Source organism: Cercospora kikuchii (assembly GCF_019650295.1).
Source record: "Cercospora kikuchii DNA, contig_00007, whole genome shotgun sequence".
Lineage (NCBI taxonomy): Eukaryota > Fungi > Ascomycota > Dothideomycetes > Mycosphaerellales > Mycosphaerellaceae > Cercospora > Cercospora kikuchii.
In genome coordinates, this window is record NW_025408588.1 from 2,225,088 (window position 1) to 2,250,395 (window position 25,308).

The 25,308-nt window shown below is 52.0% G+C and overlaps 13 protein-coding genes across 14 annotated transcripts; 6 read left to right on the top strand and 7 right to left on the bottom strand.

Annotated features, from left to right (window-relative positions):
- Positions 1–520: 520 nt before the first annotated feature.
- On the top strand, positions 521–2,043 carry CKM354_001096100 (uncharacterized protein; the record flags this gene model as incomplete). Its single annotated transcript, XM_044806434.1, has 2 exons — positions 521–1,962; positions 2,013–2,043. The coding sequence occupies 2 exons, from the start codon at positions 521–523 to the stop codon at positions 2,041–2,043; spliced, it is 1,473 nt and encodes a 490-aa protein (XP_044662369.1).
- A 1,093-nt stretch (positions 2,044–3,136) lies between these two features.
- CKM354_001096200 (uncharacterized protein) lies at positions 3,137–4,967 on the top strand (the record flags this gene model as incomplete). Its single annotated transcript, XM_044806435.1, has 5 exons — positions 3,137–3,241; positions 3,303–3,689; positions 3,748–4,128; positions 4,183–4,546; positions 4,615–4,967. The coding sequence occupies 5 exons, from the start codon at positions 3,137–3,139 to the stop codon at positions 4,965–4,967; spliced, it is 1,590 nt and encodes a 529-aa protein (XP_044662370.1).
- Positions 4,968–5,291: 324 nt separating this feature from the next.
- Positions 5,292–7,533, bottom strand: CKM354_001096300 (uncharacterized protein; the record flags this gene model as incomplete). The annotated part of the gene is made up of 2 exons (XM_044806436.1): positions 5,292–5,411; positions 5,470–7,533. 2 exons carry the CDS (start codon positions 7,531–7,533, stop codon positions 5,292–5,294), a joined length of 2,184 nt encoding a protein of 727 aa, XP_044662371.1.
- A 580-nt stretch (positions 7,534–8,113) lies between these two features.
- Positions 8,114–9,214, bottom strand: CKM354_001096400 (uncharacterized protein; the record flags this gene model as incomplete). Its single annotated transcript, XM_044806437.1, has 1 exon — positions 8,114–9,214. The coding sequence occupies one exon, from the start codon at positions 9,212–9,214 to the stop codon at positions 8,114–8,116; it is 1,101 nt and encodes a 366-aa protein (XP_044662372.1).
- Positions 9,215–9,677: 463 nt separating this feature from the next.
- On the top strand, positions 9,678–10,715 carry CKM354_001096500 (uncharacterized protein; the record flags this gene model as incomplete). The annotated part of the gene is made up of 1 exon (XM_044806438.1): positions 9,678–10,715. The coding sequence occupies one exon, from the start codon at positions 9,678–9,680 to the stop codon at positions 10,713–10,715; it is 1,038 nt and encodes a 345-aa protein (XP_044662373.1).
- A 278-nt stretch (positions 10,716–10,993) lies between these two features.
- Positions 10,994–12,035, top strand: CKM354_001096600 (uncharacterized protein; the record flags this gene model as incomplete). Its single annotated transcript, XM_044806439.1, has 3 exons — positions 10,994–11,068; positions 11,133–11,454; positions 11,539–12,035. 3 exons carry the CDS (start codon positions 10,994–10,996, stop codon positions 12,033–12,035), a joined length of 894 nt encoding a protein of 297 aa, XP_044662374.1.
- Positions 12,036–12,468: 433 nt separating this feature from the next.
- On the bottom strand, positions 12,469–14,271 carry CKM354_001096700 (uncharacterized protein; the record flags this gene model as incomplete). The annotated part of the gene is made up of 4 exons (XM_044806440.1): positions 12,469–12,604; positions 12,672–12,858; positions 12,924–13,000; positions 13,061–14,271. The coding sequence occupies 4 exons, from the start codon at positions 14,269–14,271 to the stop codon at positions 12,469–12,471; spliced, it is 1,611 nt and encodes a 536-aa protein (XP_044662375.1).
- Positions 14,272–15,141: 870 nt separating this feature from the next.
- CKM354_001096800 (uncharacterized protein) lies at positions 15,142–16,011 on the bottom strand (the record flags this gene model as incomplete). The annotated part of the gene is made up of 1 exon (XM_044806441.1): positions 15,142–16,011. The coding sequence occupies one exon, from the start codon at positions 16,009–16,011 to the stop codon at positions 15,142–15,144; it is 870 nt and encodes a 289-aa protein (XP_044662376.1).
- A 620-nt stretch (positions 16,012–16,631) lies between these two features.
- CKM354_001096900 (uncharacterized protein) lies at positions 16,632–17,499 on the bottom strand (the record flags this gene model as incomplete). The annotated part of the gene is made up of 6 exons (XM_044806442.1): positions 16,632–16,835; positions 16,899–16,963; positions 17,021–17,068; positions 17,122–17,189; positions 17,243–17,336; positions 17,394–17,499. The coding sequence occupies 6 exons, from the start codon at positions 17,497–17,499 to the stop codon at positions 16,632–16,634; spliced, it is 585 nt and encodes a 194-aa protein (XP_044662377.1).
- Positions 17,500–18,532: 1,033 nt separating this feature from the next.
- CKM354_001097000 (uncharacterized protein) lies at positions 18,533–20,931 on the top strand (the record flags this gene model as incomplete). Of its 2 annotated transcripts, XM_044806443.1 has the most annotated exons (4): positions 18,533–18,607; positions 18,684–18,772; positions 18,852–20,319; positions 20,371–20,931. In XM_044806443.1, the coding sequence occupies 4 exons, from the start codon at positions 18,533–18,535 to the stop codon at positions 20,929–20,931; spliced, it is 2,193 nt and encodes a 730-aa protein (XP_044662378.1). The 2 variants fall into 2 exon arrangements, with proteins under 2 accessions (XP_044662378.1, XP_044662379.1); XM_044806444.1 differs by having other exon boundaries at positions 18,852–20,931.
- Positions 20,932–21,102: 171 nt separating this feature from the next.
- CKM354_001097100 (uncharacterized protein) lies at positions 21,103–22,130 on the bottom strand (the record flags this gene model as incomplete). Its single annotated transcript, XM_044806445.1, has 2 exons — positions 21,103–21,303; positions 21,366–22,130. The coding sequence occupies 2 exons, from the start codon at positions 22,128–22,130 to the stop codon at positions 21,103–21,105; spliced, it is 966 nt and encodes a 321-aa protein (XP_044662380.1).
- Positions 22,131–22,658: 528 nt separating this feature from the next.
- On the bottom strand, positions 22,659–23,429 carry CKM354_001097200 (uncharacterized protein; the record flags this gene model as incomplete). The annotated part of the gene is made up of 1 exon (XM_044806446.1): positions 22,659–23,429. The coding sequence occupies one exon, from the start codon at positions 23,427–23,429 to the stop codon at positions 22,659–22,661; it is 771 nt and encodes a 256-aa protein (XP_044662381.1).
- Positions 23,430–23,770: 341 nt separating this feature from the next.
- Positions 23,771–25,261, top strand: CKM354_001097300 (uncharacterized protein; the record flags this gene model as incomplete). Its single annotated transcript, XM_044806447.1, has 2 exons — positions 23,771–25,124; positions 25,176–25,261. The coding sequence occupies 2 exons, from the start codon at positions 23,771–23,773 to the stop codon at positions 25,259–25,261; spliced, it is 1,440 nt and encodes a 479-aa protein (XP_044662382.1).
- Positions 25,262–25,308: the final 47 nt, after the last annotated feature.

The following is a 25,308-nucleotide window of genomic DNA, read 5'->3' on the forward strand; positions in this document are numbered from 1 at the left end:
CGCCATTTTTTAGGAGTAGGAAAGATTGAGGGTGACTCGCGAATTAAAAACACCGCTGCGTTCGGTCGGCGTCGGCAAGCCCCGCATGACGCACCCAATGGTTCTGCTGAGTCATGGGAGCGTCTGTTCCTGTCTTCTCCGAGCTGGAGGAGAAGGTGAAGCCTGTTCGAGCAGTGAGGGAGGGGACTCTGCATTCAACTGTCGAGTGAGCTGATTTCCTTCTCACATTGTCGAGATCTGTAGAACAGTGGTGAGTCGGCGCAAGGTGAACTGCTCTTGGCGTCAGTTCCTCAGGCCTGCACGAGCACGAGCACGAGCAAGCAAGAAAACAGGCGAGGTTGCACAGAGTGGGCTGTGCTTTCCACGACGACGCGTCCTGCTGTGGCGAATGCGCTGAACAAGTTGCAAGTGGCAGCCTGACCGATGAGCGCACACGCCGACAACAAACACTTGCCGGCAAACCGCATTATGCTACATCCCACCTCGGAGCATCGCACCACGCGGGACCCCTATCGCTAACATGGCCAAGATCCGCTGTCCATTCTGCAACTCCATCGATGGCGACGAGTATTTCATCCAGCTGCATATCGAAGAGTATCACACCGAAGACTCGCCATTTGCTGTGCAGGATGGAGGACCATATCCTTCCGCAAATACCGCAGACACCAGCGAGTCAATGCCGGGCGACACATGGACGAAGTGCACGCGGCGCGGGTGTGGAGAGTACGTCCTCTTGTCTGCTATAGACGAGCATTTGGATTTCCACGCAGCAGCGGAGTTGTCCGACAAGGAGGGTCGTGAGGAGCTTGCGCCGCCGCTTCCGCCTCGTCGAAGCGTCAGTCCACTACCCAGTCCGACTCGGCCACAGAAGGTCGCAGATCGTTCAACGCCTGAAACGCCGTCCTCGCCCAGATCTGAGAAGCGGCGCTCGAAAGAAAGAGAAGACAGGCACTCCAGTAGCAGCACTCGCTCTAATCGGCTGAGAGAAGCCCGGAGGTCGACCAGCAACACTCTCTTGAGCTATTTCTCAGGGTCCTCCTCGTTGCTCACTCGCTCGAATCTGCGTGCGATCCAAGTACCGCGAAATCCTGGCAGGCTTGGGAAGCGAGAGCTTGGTCCTTACGCTTTCGAGAAGAGCATGCCCTCCAACGTTCGCAAAGCGCTCATCTATGGCCCTGAGCCTCAGACCGTACAACGAATTGCCAGCAATGGCGCTCTGTATCGGCATCGCGTGGTCCCGAACGAGACAGAAGGTCTTCCACGTGCCATCGCAGATCTTTGTGCGCTTGACAAGGATACTGTTGCAACCTACCTCTGTCACCCGAGTACGCGGCACATCCACAAGATCGAGTGCGAGGGCAACTTCTGCGGCTTCTGGAGCTCCCAGGTGCTCCTGACATACGTGCAACATATGGATCGTGAAGGCCCGCAAGGGATGCCGCATGTGATTGAAATGCAAGAAGTCATCGAACGCGCTTGGGAGAACGGCATTTGTACCTATGGCAAAGTCCAGACCGGTGGCGTCCTGAACACTCGAAAGTGGATCGGTACCACTGAAGCTTTGGCCTTCTTCACCCAGATTGGCGTCAAGGTTGATGCCCTCACTTTCTCTAACGGAGGGAATGACGATGGCAAAACTGCAGCGGCAGACCTGCTTGACTACGTCGAGGCGTTCTACATGAGCGGAATCGATGGTGCTCGAGCGCATGGCACATCGTACGTCACGCAGCTTCCTCCCATCTATTTCCAACGATTCGGTCACTCCATGACGATCGTAGGTTTGGAGCGGCAGCGCAATGGCTCCCGCAACCTGTTGGTCTTTGATTCTTCTTTCAAGACTTCGAAGCCGATGCGCCAGCTCGCCGAAGGTCGACGCGCACATTCGACTGTCTCGGACTTGTTGAAGCCCTACAGGAGATCAGATCAGTCACTAGAGAGGTGGAACGAGTTCGAGCTCTTGATGTGAGTTGCACACTCTTTTGCCTCTGTTGCTTACACTAATCCAGCTCTAGTCCTCAGTCGCAGTCAGTTCGTCTGTCGTGAACCGACGTGGCAGGATGCTATCCGTTCAGCACAGTCCTTTCGCCTGTAGGATCGACTATGCATCAATAACGTCTGACGAACAACCTCACTACTGCAGTTCATTTGTTCACTTCAAGAAAATAGGCTACGAAAGATGACGCAGCTGTCCTATCATACTTCGGTCGCCAGAACTCAGTGGCATGCTAAATACAACTTCGACGGCAGGATACTGAAGCTGATAGGACAGATCCGATCGTTTAGCCCTTCACATGAACTCCTTCACAGCCACGAGCAGCGCGATTATGCAAGCGAACAATCCAGAAGAGCGATCGATTGCGCAGCATGCACCAACGGACCGATTGGCATCCTGGTCGCGCTCTTTTATGCACTGCAATCCATGCCATAGCCCGACATTGCGCCCGTCTTTCTACATCAGGTCAGTCATGCCAAGGACGCCCAGTTGTATGAGCTTTACCTCCGAGCTTGGCACCGATGATAACCCAGCTCGGTCACTCTGGTCGAGAAGCCTTCATGAGCTGCCACTGACAGCTCGAGAGCGAGCGTTCATGCTCAAAGACGAAAATGAATCTCGTTATAGCATTGCGCGTGTTCCATAGGAACTCGTGAAGAAACATAAGCAAATGCCCATGAAGCCATCGGATCAAGAAATGAGAGACCATGCTTGGCAGTGATCACCCAAGACTTTCATCAAGACGAAAAGGTTAGGTTTCACCGGTGGTCACCATATCATTAGATGCCGAAGCGCCAGCGTAGCTCAAAGTATGAAAGTACGGCCACCAATGCACATCCGGCAACAGACAGCCCTACAGCTGGGGCAAGCGTGGAGCTGTGCGGAGCGTTGACCAGGTTGGTAGGCGTGATTCTGGGGATCGACCATGAGGTTGGCATGGATTCGCCTTGCACCGGGGCACTGCCCATCGTGCAATGGACTGTTGCGTGGTCTCGTGTAGTGCTCACACAAGTGGTAGGTTCCGCTTCTGATGAGCGATATAAATCTGCGACGTCTCTTCCCTCTCGTTTTCGGGGTTTTTTTTTCTTCTGATCAGCCTTTTGAGCGCTGCCGTTGTTGCATTTATTGAGATTCAACGACAAGATGGGTCTTGCGATCAAGAAGCCGGCCGATGTGCCTGGCAAGACATGGCCTGCTATTGTCATCGGCCTGTTTGTGGCCTTTGGTGGTGTCCTCTTTGGATATGATGTACGCGCCATTCTCACGGCAGCCCATCAACCCGCAGGAAGAAGACTAACCATGAATATAGACCGGCACCATCTCCGGCATCCTCGCCATGCCCTACTTCATCGAATCTTTCCGAACCGGCGACAACGAACGCATCACCGCAAGCGAAGACTCCCTCATCGTCTCCATCCTCTCCGCTGGAACTTTCTTCGGAGCCTTGACTGCCGCCCCCGTCTCCGATCGTCTCGGTCGTCGATGGGGTTTAATTTTCTCTTGCGGAATTGTGTTCAACCTCGGAGTCATTCTGCAAACTGCGGCTACTGCTCAGCCTTTACTGATTGCTGGACGATTTTTTGCCGGATATGGAGTGGGCTTGCTTTCTGCTATGGTTCCGCTTTATCAAAGTGAGACTGCGCCGAAGTGGATTCGAGGGACGATTGTGGGGGCTTATCAGTGGGCTATTACTATTGTGGGTTTGGTTTCTTCGATAGAGTGATTGGAGGTCTGGTCGCTGACGCTTGGAGTAGGGATTGTTTTTGGCTGCCATCGTGAACTACGCCACCAAGAACCGCGACGATTCTGGCAGTTATCGTATCCCCATCGCGGTTCAATTTGCCTGGTCGATTATCGTCTGCGTTGGAATGTTCATCTTGCCAGAGACTCCTCGGTTCTTGATCAAACAGGACAAGTCGGAAGCTGCTGCGGCTTCTCTCGCGAAAATTCGTCGTTTGCCTGCGGATCACCCTGCTGTTATTGAAGAGTTATCGGAAATCCAGGCGAACCATAACTATGAGTTGAGCTTGGGTAAGAGTTCGTACTTGGATATCGTCAAGGGTACGATTGGCAAGCGACTTGCGACTGGTTGTGCTTTGCAGGCTTTGCAGCAGCTTACTGGTGTTAACTTTATCGTAAGTCGAACTTCATCAGAGTTTGTGTGAAAGTTCTGCTGATACCTTTGACAGTTCTACTACGGAACGCAATACTTCGAGAATGCCGGTTTCGAAGCTGGTGGGTTCACCATTCAAGTCATCACCAATGTTGTCAACGTCGTCTCTACCCTTCCTGGTCTCTATCTCGTCGAAAAGATGGGTCGACGAGGTCTCCTGCTCATGGGCGCCATTGGCATGTGTGTCTGCCAATTCATCGTCGCCATTACCGGAACCGCGGCTCCAGAAGATAATTTGTCTGCTCAGCGTGCCGCTGTGGCGTTCGTTTGCATTTACATCTTCTTCTTCGCTTCCTCCTGGGGTCCGGTCGCTTGGGTCGTTACTGGAGAGTTGTTCCCGTTGAAGGTTCGAGCGAAGTGTTTGTCGCTCACTACGGCCAGTAAGTACTCGTTTCGGCCTGCGGGCTTCGAGTGCGAGTGATCACATTTGCTTACCTATGACAACTAGGCAACTGGCTCCTTAACTGGGCAATCGCCTACTCCACCCCTTACCTCGTCAACGACGGCCCCGGAAACGCAAACCTCCAATCCAAAGTCTTCTTCATCTGGGGTTCTTTCTGTTTCGTTTGCATTTCCTTCGTTTGGTTCTGCATCTACGAGACTAAGGGCTTGTCGCTTGAGGAAGTCGATGAACTTTATGCACGGGTGTCGAAGGCTTGGGAGAGCAAGACGTTTGTGCCGGAGATCAAATTTAGCGAGGTGCAGAAGGATGGCAGGAATCTGAGTATTGTGGAGGCAGCGGCGGAGGTTGAGAGGAGTAAGAGTGAGACGAGGGTTGTGGAGGAGAAGGGGTTGGCATGAGGGAAGCGCGAGTCGAGGGTATGCTGCTTCACGAGACAGAGAGGATCCGAGTGCTCTGATGGGATGCTCGAATACGAAAGCAGTCAATGTCGAGTCGATAGTCGATAGTACTGCAAATCCGACCTCGCTAACATACCCATTATCACTGTGAGAGTATCTCGCACGAAATTGTGAATTGATTCAATGGTTCCAGGTGTTTTATCATAATCATTCGGGACAGGTAGCTTTGCTTCAACTGCAATCGCCATCTGCTTTCAGCGCACATTTCCTCGCTAAAGTACATTCGTTCTGCCGTAACGCCTTCGCTCAAAGCAACTACAACGATCAACCAAAGACCTCCATGAGGAAGTCATATCTTATCTTCAATCCCATATCACGCGCCTTGGCCGTAAGTTCGTGGCATCGATCAGATAGAATTTCACCAACCACAGGTGCTCCGCAGTACTATAGAACAAGGTTAGCAAGAGTATCACATGTAATACGAGGTTTCCATAGAACTCACAAAAACCCCAACCTTCTTCTCTCTCACTCCATCATCCACCAGATCCTGAAAATGCTTCTCCAAAATCTTATCGAAATCTGGTCGTCCAAAATGGCTTCTCTGTTTCAGACCTGTCAAAGCAGAATATGGCGCAGCTTCGGTTCGATAGCCATCGAGGATGTAGCGAAAGATATGAACGGAAATGTCTTTTCGTTTGGCCGTGATGTGCGTGTTGATGTTGAGGTCGAGTTTGTTCTGTTGGGCGAGGGGGCCGGCTCCGATTATGGCGCGGTTGAGAAGGTCGGAGAACCAGAGGAGGTTGTTCTTCTCGCGGACTGTCCAGTGGAAGTCGACGCGGCGGTCGGGGTTTATGCAGCGGGGTGGGGGGCCGGCTGGGTTGGGGTTTATGGACTCTGGTTCGAGGGTGAGGTCTGGGGTGTCATTGTCGCTGCGCTCTTTGACTGGTGTCGATGCTGGGGAGGAGCGGCGGGAGCGTGAGGCGTGGCGGGAGCTGGTGCGTGAGCGGACGCCTCGTGAGAGAGATCGGGACATTGAGGTCGAGCTGCGACGTGATTCCCAGGGATCGCGGCGTTCTTTGAAGCTCTCTTCGAGATCTGTCAAGATGGCAGAGAAGGGAGTGATGCCGATTCCGCCTCCAACAATGATGGAGTAGTCGTAGTCGTAGAATCGCTGTGCCGGAGCACCAAATGGGCCATCGAGCCCGACCTTGATCCTCGATTGCTTAAGACCGAGATCACGAAGCTCTTCTGTCCAGTCACCTTCGACTTTGATATGCACTTGCATCTCGTCGCCACGGCATGCTGAGATCGTAAACGGATGCCATTGGAACAAGCTGAGTTGAGGCACCTGCAACAAGATGTACTGTCCGGCATTATACGAGGACCAATCGGATCCGTCTTTTGTTTTGATCGAAATACAGACCGCATCCTCGTCGAGAACCTGAATTCTTGCTGGTATGCTCAAGAACCCACGAATGAACCTTCGAAGTCGCTCGAAAATGACCAGAAGCGCTGGAAATGCCAGGAAGTACCCAAGCATTGGTGCCTGCAATAATGCAGCTGTGCCGTGCGCTGCGAGTAGCCCAAACATGGGAAACATGAGCAAATGACCCAGCTGAAAAACTTCGTAGTTCCAGTTTCGAATCATTGGCAGACTCATCAAGCTGATAGTCCAGAAGAGGCCGAGGCTCACAATTCCGGACCATCCAGGTAACGTGCGCACAAAGTCAACATAGCGTTTCGGCGTTGCTTCAGGCCCAAGAATTGCCGCCAGATTGTCCTGTTGTGCTGGTCGTGATCCATAGAGAAAAGTGCCAGTAAGATGGCCAATGGCATGCAGGGTCGCGAAGAAGAGACCCGCAATGCTCATGATAATGTGGAATTTCTGGCTCAAATCCCAATTGATAACTTTGGAGATCCAGAAGCTGCGACGCAGGAAAGTAGACAAATGTCTGCTCATGCTCAGCAACATGAAGACAAATGTAGGGTAGAGCACACCGGCATTCGCTTTGGCCATGATCACACCCCATCCGAGTGCCTGTCGTGCGGGTTGGTTTTGGATGTAGATAACCATTTGCCATACACCAAACGCGATCATGCAAGCGACCACGAACGCGACGAAGAGGATGTTGGGCCCATGGACTGCCCAGTAGGCACGCAAGCGTCGCCGGAATGGTAGCTTCTTCTCTTCCTGCTTCGCCTCTTTGTCGGTTTCCTGTGAGTCGCTCTGTTTCTGACTCGGCACTTCCCACGTCTTGACATGTCGGATGAACTCTTCTTTGCTCAGCTTTGCGCCACAGCGCGGCATAAGATGGCAGAGAAATGCGTGCAATCCATCTCCGTCGTGTCCAACGCGCTTCTCCGCGTCTCTTCGCGCTGGGTGTAGGATATGATGTTTCTGCAACTTCGGTGCTAGCTCCTCATGCACTTCGTGCAGCTTCCTCTCCAACTCGGCAAAATTGACGTGACCATCGTTGTTGACGTCCAAAGCCTTGAAGAATTCCTCGATTTCCTGGTCTGTCAGTGGGCGATAGTCCTTTGAAATGACGGGTGCTAGCTCCTCCATCGCAAGGAGCGTCAAATGGAATTCAATAAGTCCCTACCGTTCAGCCGTGCGCGGCATGCAGTCACCACTTATATACGTATCATCAAAGTCAGTTGCTCCTCGGAGCGATGAGAGACGCCATTGGGAGCCAAGCATTGTTGCTTCTTGGTGCTGCACGTAAAGCAAGAGATGTGATTCGACCCCAGCAGCGCTGCCACGTGCGAGTGAGATGTCGAGGGCGGATAAGGTTCACAAACAAGTAGTGACGAGAATCAGGCTTGGGATATGACGCTCGCCAAGCCAAAGTGGATGAAGTCTAGGCGCGGTATTGCCTGACGAATGCCTCAGCCTTGCGTGTTCACTGTCTCGACGGTCTTGGACTCTTGGGTGTGGTGCATGTTAAGAAGTCTGTGCTATCGCAACGCGTACTTCCCAGTCGCGGCATGGGCTGATATCCGTATCCAGTGCCCAACATGCCTTGACGAAAGGCATGAACTGCGCGCATTGACCTGATATTGGCCGATAGCTTTGTATGTTCTGAATCTAGCCTGGAGTATCTACATGTCGTGCAGGCGTCGTTACAATCGTGTCTCATCATTCATCAAATTTCATGCTCATTCAAATGCAATTCAGATGTCGGATCGAGCGAAGGATGCAAACGCAGATCACGTATGCTCCGTACGATTGCCGCTGATTCGCACCCTGTTGTCGTGTCCATCATTGTCTTTCGTAGGCTCTCAGCGAAGGTGTCGGTCACAGCGCCAGTTATCTCCACTTTACGTACTCCGCGTAGCTCGCCGAATGGCTCGAGCATCTCCTCCAGATCCTCGTTGACTCTGATGCCGCCTTCGCGCTTTCGTACGATCTCGCTCTTGATCTGATCGAGCACGGCATTGCCATTGGAGACGCGAATGTGTACTTTGGCCAGTCGACGATCCCGTTGCGAGCGAATATCGGACCAGCCGTCATCATCCTCGTCCGCGACTTCCGGCATGGCAAGAGGAGCTGGTCGCAGCACATTCACAAGACGCTGGACCTGCTTTCGCAAGCCATGCGTCAAGCCTTTCCCACTGACATTGAACTTGATCATGCCGGTGTAGCTATCAACGTGATCCACATTGACCACCACGCGCTTGACGAGAGCCATATATTTCGCAGGGAGGAGTTCAAGGAAATCGTACTTCCTCTGAGGTGCCATACCGGACAGCAGAAGCCAGTTGAAGCGGAAGGAGATGCCAAGGTAAGTCACGAAGAGCAGGAATGTGCTATTGCCATACAGCAGCTCTGCACACTCATCATGCATCTGCCGACATACGGACAGCAGGCGGATGTTACCCCTCTGCCACACGATATGCGCCGCTCTTGAAAAGCCCGGCTCGCTTTGCGGTACAATCATGCCACGAGCGCTGCGCTTCTTGACGGCGGAGAAGTTGCGGGCATGCTGCGCCAACGGGTTGGGCTTCGTATGCTCGATCGTGCGCGGGAGAAGATAGGTGTATATCTCTTGCCGGATCTCTAGGGGCAAGCGGAGGAAGGGGAACCTGCTCGCCTTGAGCGGACTGCGCGAGCGCTGCTCGAGTTCGTCGAAGCTCTCATGGCGGAAGAGCAGGGGCGAGCGGGTGTGGATGGTTTTGGCGACGGTGGTGGGCGCAAAGTGCGGCGAGATGTAGTAGTCTCTGCAATTGTAATGGCCTTGATCCATGCCCGATCTGTATGATCGCAGGCGGTGGAGCAAACAAGCGGGCGGGCCAGAGTTGGGTGGATGGCGAGAGTTCCGGGGAGCTTCCCTCGTGGCACCGCGCTAGCGACAGCCTCCTTGTTATTGATACATGACCTTCATCTCTTGCATCTTCTTCCTCTTCCTCCTTTTAATACACGCTACACAATGAGCACAACCATCATGAGCGCCCATCGCGGGCCGGCGTCGCCATCCGAGTGTGTCACCTATGGATCTGAGTCCGACCTTGATAGCCCCATCGCGATTGGGGTGTTTGTCTCCTAATTTATATCTACACTACTGGACGTACTCTCTTAAGACCGTCTGGTAGCCGATCGCCGTCAAACACGATCAACAGATCCATACATAACACAAGAAGAAGCCTGCATATCGGACACTGGAGCTAGTCCACTCCAAAACCGAATACTTATTGTCGACAACCGCAATCATGCACTTCGATCATCTCCCGAGCGAGCTGCTGACGCAGATCTTTCTGTCTCTCCCGAGCATCTCATCTGCCATCGCACTATCCTCCGCCAATAGTCGCTTCTACGACACGTACCACTCATCGAAGAAGCTTGACATCCTACGAGCTGCCGCCGAATCCGAGTTCGGACCTATCCAAGATGTCGTCCAGGTTCTGACTCAGAACAATTCACAACCTGCACACATCCAGCGCGATGTGCCCATCTCGGACGCTTTCCTTCGTCAGATCGTCAAAGCCGGACGAATTGCGCAAAGCTACGAGGAGATCTACACATTCAAGAAGTGGAAAACAGACTATGCCAACCGTCGGCTGTTGAGCAATTCAGAACGCTACAAATTGAGACGTGCCATTTATCGTCTCTGGCTGTATGACAAAGCCTTCCACAATGCGGCCCACGTACGTACGTGTCGCACCTTGCCGGGCATCGTGTTCAGCCGGGCTGCGCTCTTGCACAACTGGTCAAACGCCGAGCTCGCAGAGATGATGGATGTTCACAATATTCTCAAAGATATGGTTGCCAACAACATCTGTCCCTCCAACGGCAAGATCAGACAGAAGTTCTCAAAACGTTTTCCCGACAGCAACCAGCAATTACTCTTCAACATCCACCTGAATTACCCTCCCGCGCCATCGTCGTTCGTGCCAGACGGATGGTACTACAACTCTCCGATAGGATCTTCCCGCTACCAATCGCGACTTTCTCCGTCACGATTCCATGAACCCGGCGCGGAGGGCTGGGGCGATGATATCTCACACTATTATGTCGTGGAAGACATGATGAAGCTGGATCCCGAGCAGATCTTGTATCTGCGGGACAATTGCCCTCTCAAGGCACAGGTTGAGATGCATGTCAGAGGTCTGGGAGATTGGTTCGTCAATAATGGAGAGACATTTTCCGAGACTGTTGCACACGTGCTGAGACAAAGGTTTGAAGACGTCGAGGAGTGGAAGATGCGTATTGAAGATGGAGAGGTCGGCATTGCTGTTTCTGAAGAATAGGAAGTATGTTACATAACCACAATCTTGCGCATCTTATCAAGTTGTTATCTGCGATATCAATGTTTGTTATACGTCACACACTTCGGGTATGAAGGGCATGACGAAATTCCGTCGATGTTTCCACCCACTGTGCACATTTGTGCCTCATCGTTGATGCCAAGACCGCGCATGCACGTAGGAACTTAAGTCGAGCTTACACATCAACACGAACAACATCTCGTACCAATTCTGCAACCATCTGCCTTCATTCCACAGACTTGCGAGCCTGATCCGAAGCCATGGATCCCAATACTGTAGATCCCGCGAAGCTCTTCAGCGTCGCCGGCATGGTCGTTGTAATCACAGGCGGAGGAGTATGCTTTCCTGATTCCCAATCCTGTCGCATCAATAGACAGCATGCTAAAACGGAAGTCACAGACGGGTATCGGCCTCATGATGACCAAAGCCTTCGCCAAGAACGGAGCAGCAAAAGTCTACATCGTTGGCCGACGCAAAGAAAAACTTGAAGAAGCTGCTCGCGAAGCTGGTGTCAATGGAAATGTGATACCCATCGTCGGCGATGTGGGATCGAAAGAAAGTCTCTCGAAAGTTGCCGAGCAAGTCAAGAATGAAACAGGTTTCGTGAATCTTTTGGTCTGCAATAGTGGAGTCTATTCTCCTCCAGTGGCGAAGCCAGGAAATGTGAGCGTTGAGGAGTTTGCGAGGTTAGGTCTTGAGCAGGGGATGGAGCAATGGAATGGTATGTCCCAAACACCACCTAATCTATCTGACCACTACATAAGTGATTCCAAGCTACATCCTCAACACTGACGAGATGCTACAGATTGCTTCGCAATAAACACCACAGCCGTAGCCTTCACATCCTTCACCTTCCTCCCCCTCCTCGCCTCAGGAAACAAAAACGGCAACTGCGCAGGCCGCAAATCCCAAATCCTCGTGACAAGCAGCATAGCAGGCTACCTCCGCAACCCCAACGCCATAGGCGCCTACCCTCTCTCCAAAGCCGCCACAACACATCTCGTCAAAGGCCTCTCAGGTGCTTTTGTACCTTACAGCATCCGAGTGAATGCTTTGGCGCCGGGCTTGTTTCCTTCGGATCTCGCAGCGGGGATTATTGCTGGCGCGGGAGATTCCAAGGGACAGGATCCTTCGGTTGAGGGAGCTTATGATAAGAATTTTATTCCGGCGGAGAGGTTGGGCAGTCCGGCGGATATGGCGGGGACGGTGTTGTATCTTGCTTCGCAGGCGGGAGCGTATGTTAATGGGAATGTGTTGGTTGTGGATGGGGGAAGGATTTCGCAAATTCCGGGGACGTATTGATGATGTGTTTCGGGCTGGGTGATGAGGATGGAGCGTGGGGGCTAGGAATACAGGTAGAGGGGCATCGAAATGCATATTTGCCTGGCTTGGAGATATATAGTAGATGGCCCATGCGACGTGGAATGAGAGTTGAAGTGAGTTACGACATGGTCATGTTTAAATGAGATGAATATGCATTCTTGTTTCTGCTCAGCGATTTGAGTCGTTGATCGTTTCCAAGAATCTGTTTGCTGTGTACTTGCTATTGAACACACCTGGCAGGGCGGTTTTCTGTGGGCTCATCGATACCCGAGAGCTCTAGTCTTGTGATACCCAAGATGCCTCTCGACGATTCTGCTGGCAACACTTGCAGAGCTACAGTCACATTGGGGCACTTCTGTCTTTCAGCAGCAGAGCAAAACTGTGACTTAAGCACCCACTCTGCTCCTATCGATCATAGCTTCGCCGTCTCGACACGAAAACCTTGCCAATCTTTAATCGCCTCGCGACAAGCATCATGCCACGATGGAACACCTCCAAGATAAAGCAAATATTCGCGTTTCTTGCCCGGCACGTTTGCGCCCATGTACCTACCAACAAGTCAGTCTCAGACCCAGCAAGGGAACGAGGGTCGTGAAGTGGCAAAGAAGTACTTACCAAGAATTCGTATGAATAGCAAGCGTCCCTTCAGCAAGCTGTAGTACTTGGTCTCGCCACGCTTCGGCTTTCTCCCGCTTCGCATCGATTGTGCTGAGATTCTCTGTTCGCATTCGCTCGAGGACGTCTCGGACCCATTCGCACTCCAGTTCGAGGAAAGGTGGGCCGTTTGTTAGAGACGTGGGGGCTGCAAGAAGAAATATTTGATTAGCGACTTTGTGTCTTCGACAAGTGAGGGGAGAGTTTATGTACCTTGTGGTCCGTAGAGCATGAACATATTTGGGAAGCCTTCGACTGTTAGGCCGAGGAAAGTTGTAACACCGCCACGCCTGCGATGGGAGATCTGTCAGTAAATGCCGGGAAGGTGATAGGGAAAGGAGGAATCTCACCACTTCTCGTGCAGGTACTCTCCATTCGCGCCTTTAATATTCATAGTCATAAGCCCACCCGTCACAGCATCGTACCCTGTACAGATCGCGACAATATCAAAATCTTCAGACTTCCCATCCGCAGTCTCAATGCCGGTCTTTGTAAATCGTTGAATCGGCGAATTCGTAATATCAACATTATCTCGATCGCTCATCTCGTAATAGTCCTGCTCCAAACTCGGACGTTTCGTCAGAATATAATACGGAGGGTCCAATGGAGCTAATAGATCACGCTTCTGAGGATTCTTGATTCGAGGCCTTGTCTTCTCTGCCCAGAAATCGTATGCTGCTCGGTTGGCTGCTTTGTCTGTCAATGTGTCGGCAAGGCCGCCGATGGACCAGTTGAAGCCTCCTCGCTCCCACATCTCCTCGAATAACTCGCGGCGCTCGGCTTCGCTAATGTCAAATGTTTTGATGCCAGTGTTTGTTGTGGGAAGCCCGGCGGGTGTTGTACGGCAAGCTGAGAGAACGTGCTGGAAGATGGGCTTGTAGGCGTAGATTTCTTCTCGCGATACTTGACGTTGACGCATGGGTAGTGCGATGTTGGGTGTGCGGATGAAATGCGTGACCTTGGATGATACCTTGGCTGATTCTTGGACTATTTGGACGCCAGTGGAGCCGGCTCCAATGATGGCGATGCGTTTATTGCGCAAGTCGACGCCGTCTGGCCAGAGGGAAGAGTGGTGGATCGTTCCTTGATAGCTGTCGAAGCCCTCCCAGGGCGGGATATGCTGCTTGAACGAAGTGCCAGTTCCGCAAATGAGGTACTTTGCCACATAGCTGTCTCCATTCTGTGCAACCACTTCCCATCGAGGCCCACTCTCATTTTGAACATATGTTGCACTGACGATTCTCACGCCGAGCTGAACATCTTTATGAAGATCCCAGACTTTAGCAACATGTTCGAAATATGCCGAAATCTCGACTTGACCAGGGTACCGCTCTGTCCAATTCCATGTCGACCAGACAGCTGGGTCAGAGTAACCATAATATGGCATTTCCACATCGACGCGTGCTCCGGGGTACTTGTTCCATGCCCAGACGCCTCCGATGCTAGACGCAGCATCGACAATTTTGGTCGAGAAACCTGCATCACGCAGAAGCTTGAGTTGGTAGCATCCTCCGAATCCTGCCCCGATGATGAGGCAGTCGAGCTCAGTAGGAGGTGACATGGTGACAAAGCTGAATTTGCTACAGGTTGTTGAGTAATGTGTTCAAGCCAATAGCAGGGCGATATTCAACCTATAACAGTACACTCCACTTGCTGCTATACAGCATCACGCGCCTCTCGAGTCGCCTTCGTCGGAAGTGCGGTCCCGCCATGTTACTGGTCCGGAAATGCGACGGAAAAGAGCGACCTCTGGGTTACGAACGGCTCGGTTGCCTTTGCACATCATAGATATGTGTGCAGAGCATTTCATGTTCAGTGTTATGCAGTGGTCTTTCTAAGACTGTGAAGAAAGTGGATGTCGGCATGGTTGTCGCGTGTGTAGACGTTGACAAGATTTGGGGGAAGCGCATTGGAGGAAATGAACGAAAGCTTCGATCATGAGAGTCCCAAAATTGACCAAGCTTGATTAGTCAGCAACTGCTGTTGGCGATGTTGCTCTTGTACAATCTCATGAGCAACGTCTGATCATATGTACTCAATGTCAAAGCTGTCATATTCAAGAAATCCTCCAGATCATTGTGAAGAGCCCTACAGCAGCTCGATGGCCGGCCGGACCCTCCATTCAACGGCTTATGAGCTCACCCACTGGAACGGCGTTTCCAAGACCTGCCAGTATTTGCACAATGTCTTCGGAAAGACTTGCGTATCGGTAAAGGGTACTCAAGCTCTTGAAAATAACCCTGGGCCGCACGCGAGGTCAACGCGTGATAAGCCTGTGCGTCCAGCATTTCCTCCCAGTCTGTAGCCTCTAGAAAGCGGGCCGCAGGCAGTGGTTCGTGAAACTCGCCCCTGAATGGAGAACACGCGCAGAGGCCATCATGCGCCAGAGATATTGGCCTTGGTGTCATGATTTGACCGCATGCGCCATGCTTCACTTCTCTGATTTGTGAAGGAATTTCCTCATATGAGCTTGAGTCTCCTTTCCTCCGTCCACAAATGTTTCCCTCATCGCATCAACGCCTGCGAGAATACCTTCCTGGACTGTAGACTGCTGCCACAAAGTCACTAACTTTTTCTGTCGCCGCATATTGTCTGGCGGCATATCGATGATTTTCTTTACCCATTCGTCGACCACGCTGTCCAATTCAGCCTCGTCTTGGACTACCTCCTCCACAAGTCCCCATTCTCGAGCCTTTTCCGCAGAGAGCACCTCAGCGAGATACAGGAGTCGCCTTGTGTTGCCCCATCCAATCAGACCTGGAAGCAAAGCCGTCTGTATCGCACTCGGCAGACCAACTTTCGCCTCAGGCATTGCGAACCTGCTCGTCTTGGACGCGACTCTCAGATCGCACGAAGCCATCAGCTGCACGCCTGCACCGATTGCTAGTCCGTGTACCCGAGCAATGACAGGAACCGGCAGGGCACTGACTGCTGCACAAGCATCCATTGTCCTTGTCACATATGCTCCCGCCTCTTCCGCTGTAGACAAGCTGCTCACTTCTGACAGTTCGGCTCCGCCAACGAATGCGGGCTTCTTGCTTCCAGGGTTCCCTGTGAGAATCACGGCACGCAGCTTTTCATCTTTGCTCAAGGTCCGGCAGTGTTGAGTCAGTTCGTGGAATAGTCGACTGCTCATCAGATTCAGCTTGTTCGGATCTCCTAGGATAAGTGTTGCGACATTGTGACCTGGTTCATGTTCTTTAACCTCACACAGTACTCCTGGTGGCTCATTTGCACGTTGCGCACTTCCTTCATTCAGGTGATCGCTCACTTGATCGAGTCTTTTCTTTGCGGACGACATGTCCGATCGCTGGCAACGTGCTGCGGTCGGAGCGTCTGCGAGAAGGGACAGCGTCCTTGTACGGCGCAGTCCTGACACGAAAGAGCCTCTGCCGATCTGTAAGAATGGAGTGAGAAGGGATCTTCTGGAAGACCACTTGCGATTTGAAAGAGCATATGCGGCACCATTTTCCGTCAATCATAGTCTGCATCGATGAACGCAAGATTAGGCCATCTGAGCCTGGACGTTGCAGGTGTAGAAGGTCATATCAAAAGTGTACTGCGAAGGCATTAGAGCATCAAAGATTGATTATTGCGACTGCAGCACACTGGTGACTGTATCCCGGCTTTGCGACTTTCTCTCTGCTCCTCAAGGTTGGAGCAGCAACGAGCGCATCACTGCAGGATGAGGTGGGCATGCGAAAGTGAAGGAAATTGCATTGTAACTGAAAGGTAGGAACGTTCATGGCTTTCGTTCAACTTTGGAGGCAAAGTTCTGCTACATAGCAAACTGTGCACACTGGTGCATTATTCCTCCGCAGTCAGCCAGCATCGGGCTGCTAAGTCGACGATGCAACAGTGATCAAGTCGTTAACCATCAGAAAGAAACACACAGTCTGTCAGCCTTGGGGCGATCTTGACCTATGCCGAGAACAAGGTTGCGTCACGCTTCTGACCTCCGATAGGGAGCTGCTGGCAGACAGGGCCGAGGCCACCGCCTGGAGCACCGATGGCAACAAGCTGTCCGAGGACAGAGGTTGGAACGTCGGCATAAGCTCGGGCAGAGTAGATGCGGCAGTCGTCGTTGTAGTCCATGTAGACGTATCCGTGGAAGGTGACAGGAATCTGTAATCCGAAGTTAGCATTGTTCAACGGATTGGCCAAGGTCAGCGGGTGTTGTAGACTTACAGGCACGAACTCGCGGGCACCGATTCTGATTTCGACACTGAGCAAGGTGGTTCCGTTGCTGAATGCTGGGATAAAGTTAGAAATGTGAAGGAGTCAATTGGTGAGATAGCGGGTTGACATACGGACGATTTCGGTGACGTTCAATTGATTGAAGACTTGTCGGGTCTCGACTACGAATGGTCAGCAAGAATCTAGTAGGGAATTGACGAGACATTGTTCTTACCAGCAAATTGGTAGGTACCAGCGCCCGTGGTTGCAACCGGGATAGCACAGCCAAGCCCATTAGGGATGCTGAAAATAGCGTCAGATGCTGTTCTTAGTCGTCCTATATAGGCTGTACTCACATGGTTGTGAGACATGTGCCTGCGCGGTTTGGAGAACCCCACGGGACCTTCTCGAACTCTCGTGCTGAGTTACCAAGGCCTTGAGCGTTGTAGGCTGAACACGCAAGATGTCAGCACGCCATTCCGATGCATTGAACGGAACTCTTCTTACCAATGGCGACCTGGTTCGAAGTTTGGATCCGCGTATCAGCTGGACACACGGCGGAGGCCGTAGAGGCGAGGAGTGCCAGTGAGGCCAAGGAGAAAATGGAGTACATGTTGATGTTGTTGAAGCGTTGGTGGTATTATTCTGTTGAACTTTTGCAAGATTCACAACTTCGACTGAGCTACAAACAGGAGGCGACGATCACGATTTATATAGCCCTGAGGTACACCTACAGACTATTGACCACGCGTATACCGGACTCGCGTTTGATATGGCGGGTGCGTTTTCCGAGGCCTACGGTCACACTGCTAGACGTGCGTGGCTTGGGTAGTTTGTCCAAGATATTGGGATTCTGCAGCCAAGCGGGGAAGTCGCGGTGCTTACCACTCATAAAGTGCTGATCTTGACCTATTTACGTTGTGATGGCTTGCCGGTCTTGCTTTTATGCCTTTTGGTGCGAGCGACTCTGCGCAACATGGCAGATTTGCAAGCGCTCGATAGGGCGGTAATAAGTGCTCCGCTTCCAAGCTATGATCAATGTGGCATGTCGGGGATATCGCTGCTGATCCCACTGCCTTGGCGTCACGACGGATCGACGACTCCGGGTGATGAGCTTCGGAGGTATGTCCTGTGCGTCGGATTCTTCTGTGCTATCGCACATCAGGGACGTCTCTTGAAGCCTCGTGCTCGAAAGTTTTCGTCCGCCGGATTTAAGCAGGGTCTAAATCTTCTGCAGCTTGTCGATCGCTGGAAGTAGTTTGCGCCGCTTTGCGCCGATCAGGAGGATGGGCAGTCGGTGATGCTCATCACAGTGGGGCTCATGAGCATTCAATCTTGCTGGAAGTATAGTCTTGGTTCTTCTGTGCAGTGCCGGCTCTGAAACTGCAAGTTCCATGATGATTCTCGTTCACAGGACGATAGGATCTTGGACCCCGTAAGACAGATGAAGTGAGAAAAGGGTGGCACCGTTCAGACTAGTCCCCAGACTCCCCAAGCAAATGCGGGGAAGGGTCGGCTAAACCCTTGTCAGCGGCGACATGAGAACTCACTGAGTGGTCAAGTCGCAGCCCACGTTGCAGAGGACATGGTTGCACTTCACTCATGACCGGGGCAATATCGTGGCAGCTTTGTCGCCGTCATGGCAGATGCTCGAAATAATCGTAGCACCGGGAGAAGAGGTAACCCCCGGGCTTCTCAAGCCTGTGTTCGATGTCGACAGCGTAAAATCAAGGTGAACACAGATGCCCGACAGCCGGCCACAAGCTGAGAACAACGGACTGACATTGAGTGGTGTAGTGCAATGGTCTTGCGCCGGGCCGGGCATGCGAATCATGTACATCTCTCCAGGTGTCCTGCACGGTCAGCGAAACGGGCGACGGCAGGAAGTAAGTCTTGCGCCAGATACCATTCACCAAGACATCAGATTATCTGGCTGTTGGTAAATACTGACACGAGGTTGTGCAGACACGGATCTCGGGCCCACTTTGACGCTTTGCAGGCTCGGATTCGCCGTCTAGAATCTGCCCTCGCCCAGCAAGCACAGCGGCCGGAAGATGAGCCGGAGGAGACCGATCATGCTTTTCCTGCCAATACAACATCCTCAGGCAACGCTCAAGCTCGTGCATTATCTCCCATCGATGCGCTGGATGGTAACGACCAGTCGTACCAAGTGACGGATGATGGCGAAATCCCGTCATTCTATCCGGATGAGGTAGTCATGGAAAATGAGTCCAACATCCTCGTACGACCACGAGTTTCCAGTGTCGCTGCCTTAGCATCTCCGGTATCTCAACGAGCTCAGACATCTACCTCGCCAGCGAATGTAGCCACTGTTGTGTCTCAGGAGCAGCAAGCTCGTCCGCAGTCCCGGCCTCTGGAGCCCTTTGATATGCCCGCCACCCAATTGACACCTGCGAGCGAACAGGACGAGCATCTGGACATGCTTCTGCCCGGTCAATCAAGATTCTATGGTCCAACTTCTCAGCGGTATCTCAAAGACCATGAGTTGTATCCCTTGGAGGAGCCTGAGCCTAGGAACACAGCCCGTGGAAGCAATTTGAAACTTGATGCCGCGCCTCGGAAAGAATTCCTGCTTCAAATATTCTTCCGCGCGCAGCTCCTATCCACTTCGGTCGTTAACCAAGCTTCATTTGAAGCGGGACGCGTGCTAGGGGTGAGGGTACAACGCTACTCCAAGTTTCTGGAAAACGCCGTCCTGGCTTGCGCATCACGTATGTCTACTTCACACGAGCTACGAAAGTCGGGCGCTCAGTATGCAGATCGCGCAAAAGAAGAGATTCTTGAGGAGATGAGCAATCCCAACATTGCCTCGCTACAGGGATTTCTTCTCCTCAGTGATTTTGAAGCCACCAGAGGTCGGAACCGCCTAGGTTACATCTATAGTGGAATTGCGTGCCGTCTAGTCTTCGATCTGGGCCTGACTGCGAGCTGTGACGCGCTCGTAGCTGAGGGTAAAATATCGACATCCGAGGCATTCGAAAGACACGATCTTCTCCTTGCTGCTCATGTCTATGACAAATTGTGGAGCATGTACATGGGCCGCCCCAGTGCAATTCCCACCGCTATGGTCGCAGTCGCTCACCAACGCTTAGTCACAGGAGGATGGAAAGGAACCCCCACTGTAGAACACTGGGTGGGCCTTTGCACGGATGTTTCTGAAGCTACCGAGCTATTGTTGACTACCTCAAATCTGGAACCCACCACTCTCGACAGGCTCAGAGCACTAGACAGACGCCTCAAGCAGCGTTTTGACAGTCTACCAGAGGAGTTGACGGCGACTGATCTGGATCGTGCATTTGATCTCTCGCCGTCTGCGTACGCTCTCAACATTCAGTTTCACGGGGCACAAATTGTGTCTAGAGGGTTATTGAAGAAAGCCAGCGAGTCTATCAGAAGAGATTCTCAGGCCTCGGTCAGGGCCGGTGACCAGCGCGAGAGCTCTAACATGCATCAACCTTGCCAGGAGATGCTAGGTAACGCTATCGCGATCGCTCGACTGGTATCCACATATCACGACACCTACGGCGTGGAAAACATCGTCACCGTCATGCTCGACAATATGTACGTCGCATCAGCAGTGCTGGTGTCACACGTTCTACACAACCACAATTCGCAATCACAAGGCGTCGAAGGTTCTCCTCGTTCATGGCTAGAATCCTTGCGCAACATACTTCACTCAGCTCGAGTACATTACCCAGTCGCCACAAGAATGTGTTGGACTTTGTCGAAGACTGTTCAGGGAACGATTCTCTCTGGTATGTACGATGACTTGTTGGCAGACAATATCCGCTTCGTGCGCAACGGGAATGCGGTATCCGGGAACGATCATTTAACATCAGCCATGGGGCCCAATACGTTCCGTGGACATACCCCAAGACTCGAAGCTTCTACGTGTACCTTTGACAACGACCCGATGCTAGGGAACATGTTTGCTGACGAGCTGACCATGGATGCCGAAGGGAATCTGATGGACTGGCTAGCTCTTGGTCTCGAGACTGATAGGAATGCAAATACTGATCCCTGAGCTCAGCATTTTCGATGCCAAAGCTCTAGAATAGGATCCGAAACCTTCGACACGCGACGTCATAGAGGTCTGTTCTACATGAGCTAGTACTTGAATGAAGACAAGAGCCTATCCATTAAGGTCATACTAAGTAACAGCGAAGTGACCAATGTCAGTCCAGTGCTAGGCTCATCACTTCTGTGGGATTCCGGTTCTCCATGTTGCGCCGACCTCGTTCTCGCCCCAACCATACTTCCCGCTGTCCTTGGTTGTGGTCCTGCGCATATCCCGACGATACTGAGTCGTGTAAGAGCCGGTAGCGGTGGCTTTATGAAGCACACCAGTGTTGTCCCAAAGAACAAGGTCACCATTGTTCTTCCAGTGTACCGTGTGCTAGAGGAGGACCGTCAGCGAGACACTATGATACATTGATGGAGGGCACATGTAAGACTTACAATGTATTTTTCCTGCGTCAGATGGTCCCAAAGCTTATCGAAAATAGGTTGACTTTCTTCCTGAGTCTTTCCATCCAGGTGATGCGCATATGTAGTCAAATACAAATTCTTTCGCCCGTCGCCTTCGTGTGGATATACCAATCTGTAACGCGCCATCGGGTGATCCAACGGTTCGAGATTCTTAAAAAATTCAGGGCTTGCGAGTTTGCGATTGTGAAAAAGGGAGTTGTTCGTGATCATCGGCTCAATCTCATCTTTTGTTTCCTGGGGCAAGTCGGCATACGCAGTGCGCGAATCGATGTATTTTGTTTCACCGCCAGTTCCCGGTGGTGGAAGCTCCACAGCACGCAGCATTGAGTATTTGGCTCGCTGCGGATCATATGCCATGTCGGCATGCCAGATGAAATTGCCCTTGTTGCCTTCCCGGCGAGCCGGATCTGCATCAGTCACAATTTCTCCTTTGTCGTCCAAGTTCGAGACGTCAAAGATCTCTGGTGTCTCAGGGAACCGCATCACTCTGCCAGCCTTGATATGAGCTTTGACGTCCATGAGGTCGCCAAGCTGTTTCGAGAAGCGGATATGCTCGTCATTGTTCAGATTGGCCTCGCGAAAGATTAACACGCCATATTTATCTGCCCCGGCTTTAATCTCGTCAAGAATAGATTCTGGAACGGGGAGTTCCCATTTCATTCCCTCGACTTCGGCTGCAAATGTATCATGCACCGGCGTGAACGAGAGCTGTGCGTCTGATGTACGAGAAGGCATGATGGTGGAATATGGGTTGTTACAGTATTGTTTGTAAGTATGGATAGAAGAAAGTTCGATTAAAGCCTACATTCAACGTATCTTCTGGAGTTACGTGTGACGCAATCTTGTTACCCCTCGGATCGACGGGTGCTTTGAGTGAAATGTCACAGCCCGGAGTCCGTCGGATAAATTTTCCGAGAACACTCACGCAGCCCTTCAGTCTGCGGTATGGCATCAAAGGCGTCCTGAACATGGATACGTATCTTTCGCATTACCCGCCGTGGAACTCATCACTTGACCAGTGAGCTTCGTCACATTGCATGAGAGTTGTCCCTCAGGCCATGCAGGTCTTCACACCGCCGTCCCAGTGGCAAAATAGTGGCATGTAGAGTGTTCCAAGAGATCGAGCACATGAGTATCATCTCAAGAACAACGACCTATAGAACACGCCCGTAAATTTATTCTGCCTACTGTAGATCCTGGTCTCTCTACCGCAAATAATTTGCTACAAGACACATGCCACGACTTAGGCCCTCCAGCTTGATCTCAAAGCTCTGACCGCGGTACAGAGGTCTTTCGAGCTCTCTCCAGGCCAGATCTTGCCTTGGTTAGATCAGCATTATATCCACCAAGTATTGCTCCGTAATCGAACGTTGACAGCAAAAAGTCCATGCCCTCAGAGCCTCGCTTGTACGATGCCTCTTCTCCTATTCCCATACAACCGACAACCTTGCCGTATTTCTTTGCAGCTTTGGTGATTTTTCCCAAAGCGGCCAAGAACTCAGGCTCCTCCCCATCAATTGCTGGCTCCAGACCGATCGACAGTCTGAGATCTGCAGGGCCAATGAAAACGCCATCAACACCGTCCAGTTTTAGGATTTCGTCACAATTCTCCAGTCCTTGCTTTGATTCAATCATAGGAATGATAGCTATTTCACCGCGTCGTGCCCTCTGGAAGTATTCCCCAGGCCCAGCATATGACGATGCGGCGTTGCCTCCTGCAGCGAAAGGGGCGTAGAGGGGTCCAAAGCTTCGCCTGCCACGGGGCGGATATAGTGAACGATCAAGAATGGCCTCCATCTCGGTAGCTGAATTGACCATGGGAATAACGATACCAGAGCAGCCACTGTCTAGGGCCCATTTGATCCATGCAAGATCGTGGGATGGTATGCGGATCAAGGCATGCTTCACGGATGTGGTCGCCACTGACATAAAGCCATGGACCATCTGCGTGACTATGTCGAATGTCAAAGGTGCGTGCTCGGCATCGATCATAACGAAGTCTGTCCCCGAAGTTGCCGTGACTTGCGCAATCATGGGCGATGCCAATGTCAAGACCGTACCCAAAGCGGGCGACGAAGCCGGTAGTGACTTCAACCGAGCTACGAACGATGGATTTGACGATGGAGACGACATTGTGTATGGTAAGGTGGTTCTCTCAAGATCAGGAAGCTCAAGCAGTGTTAACTATGATAACCTCGAAGATCAAACTGCTAGAATTACGTTGGCGGAGTGAAGTGTACAGCGCGCCGAACAGGTGCATCTTTGTATCGGCTCTTGTTTCCGACCCCACCTTGTAACTATCAAAGGTCTCAAGCTGCCTTGACAAGCTTGCATCAACAGAACAAATTGAATTAACAAGTCACAAGTGATTGAATATGTCTTACGAAACACGACTTTTCATTGACGGGCAGTACGTCGACGCCTCATCGCCTGAGAGGCTCAGCGTTCGCAACCCCGACAACGATGATCTGGTCACGGATCAGATCCAGGTGGCCACTCAACAGGATGTTGACAACGCGGTTGCAGCTGCTAAGAAAGCATTTCCCAAATGGAGAATGACTGCCTCGACGACACGACGCAACATGATGCTCAAGTTCGCAGACATCCTTGAAGCAGAGAGTGAGGAGCTAGGCAGGCTGGAGTCCATCTGCATGGGACAGCCTATGACACTCGCAAAAGCCTTCGTGCAAGGAGCCGTGGAGTACTGGAGGTACTATGCGGGCTTTTGTGGCAAAGTAGCCGGCGAGAGCTTCCCACCAGACGAGGACGGCACCTACAAGATCGTACAATACGAGCCCCTCGGCGTCTGCGCTGGTATCAATGCATGGAACGGCACACATATCCTCGCAGCATGGAAGATGGCACCTGCCTTAGCTACGGGCAACACCTTTGTGATTAAGGCCTCGGAGAAGTCTCCTCTTGCCCTTGCAAGATACGGCGAACTCCTCACCAAAGCAGGCATACCTGCAGGAGTAGTCAACATCGTTTCCGGTGGTGGTGCCGTGGGAGCAATGCTGGCTTCCCATATGGACGTCTCAAAGATTGCTTTCACTGGTTCAGCGCCCGCTGGTCGTGCTGTAGCCGTTGCTGCAGCGAAGTCAAACTTCAAGAAAGTGTCTCTCGAACTTGGTGGAAAGTCACCGGCCCTCGTATTCGATGATGCAGACCTAGAGAACGCCGTGCAGCAGAACTCTGTGAACTTCCTTATGAACAGCGGCCAAGTGTGCTTTGCCGCCACACGCGTCCTGGTACAGGAGAACATCGCTCCCAAGTTCATTGAAGCTATTAAGAGCGCCTTTGAAAAGGCGGGCGAATCGATGGGTGACCCTTCGAAGTCCGAGACAGCCTTCGGACCCTTGGCTGACCAAGCACAATTCGATCGAGTCATGGGAATGCTGGACGACGCTCGAGCGAACGGAGTGGAGTATCTGACAGGAGGTATCCGCAAAGGCAAGAAGGGATCCTATGTGGAACCAACAGTGATTCTCAACCCCGACGTCAATGCGAAAGTGTTCACCGACGAAATTTTCGGGCCCGTCATAGCATTGAAGACATTCAAGACCGAGGAAGAGGGCATTGCCCTGGCCAACAACACAAGCTATGGTTTGGGATCCACAATCTTCACTACCGACGCCGCACGCGCCCTCCGTGTTGCCGGACAGATCGAGGCCGGGACCGTTGGTATCAACAGCGCTTTTACGACTAGCACAGCAACGCCTTTCGGCGGATGTAAGTGAAGATGTTCCACGTATCAGAGAGCATTTGCTAACGAATATGTAGTCAAGCAATCTGGTTATGGACGAGAATCGGGTGCTGCAGGCCTGAAGGAGTACCTGCAACCAAAGACAATCCACATCAAAATGTGATATTCGAACAGCTTCACATTTAGATAATTTAGCATTGAAAATTACTA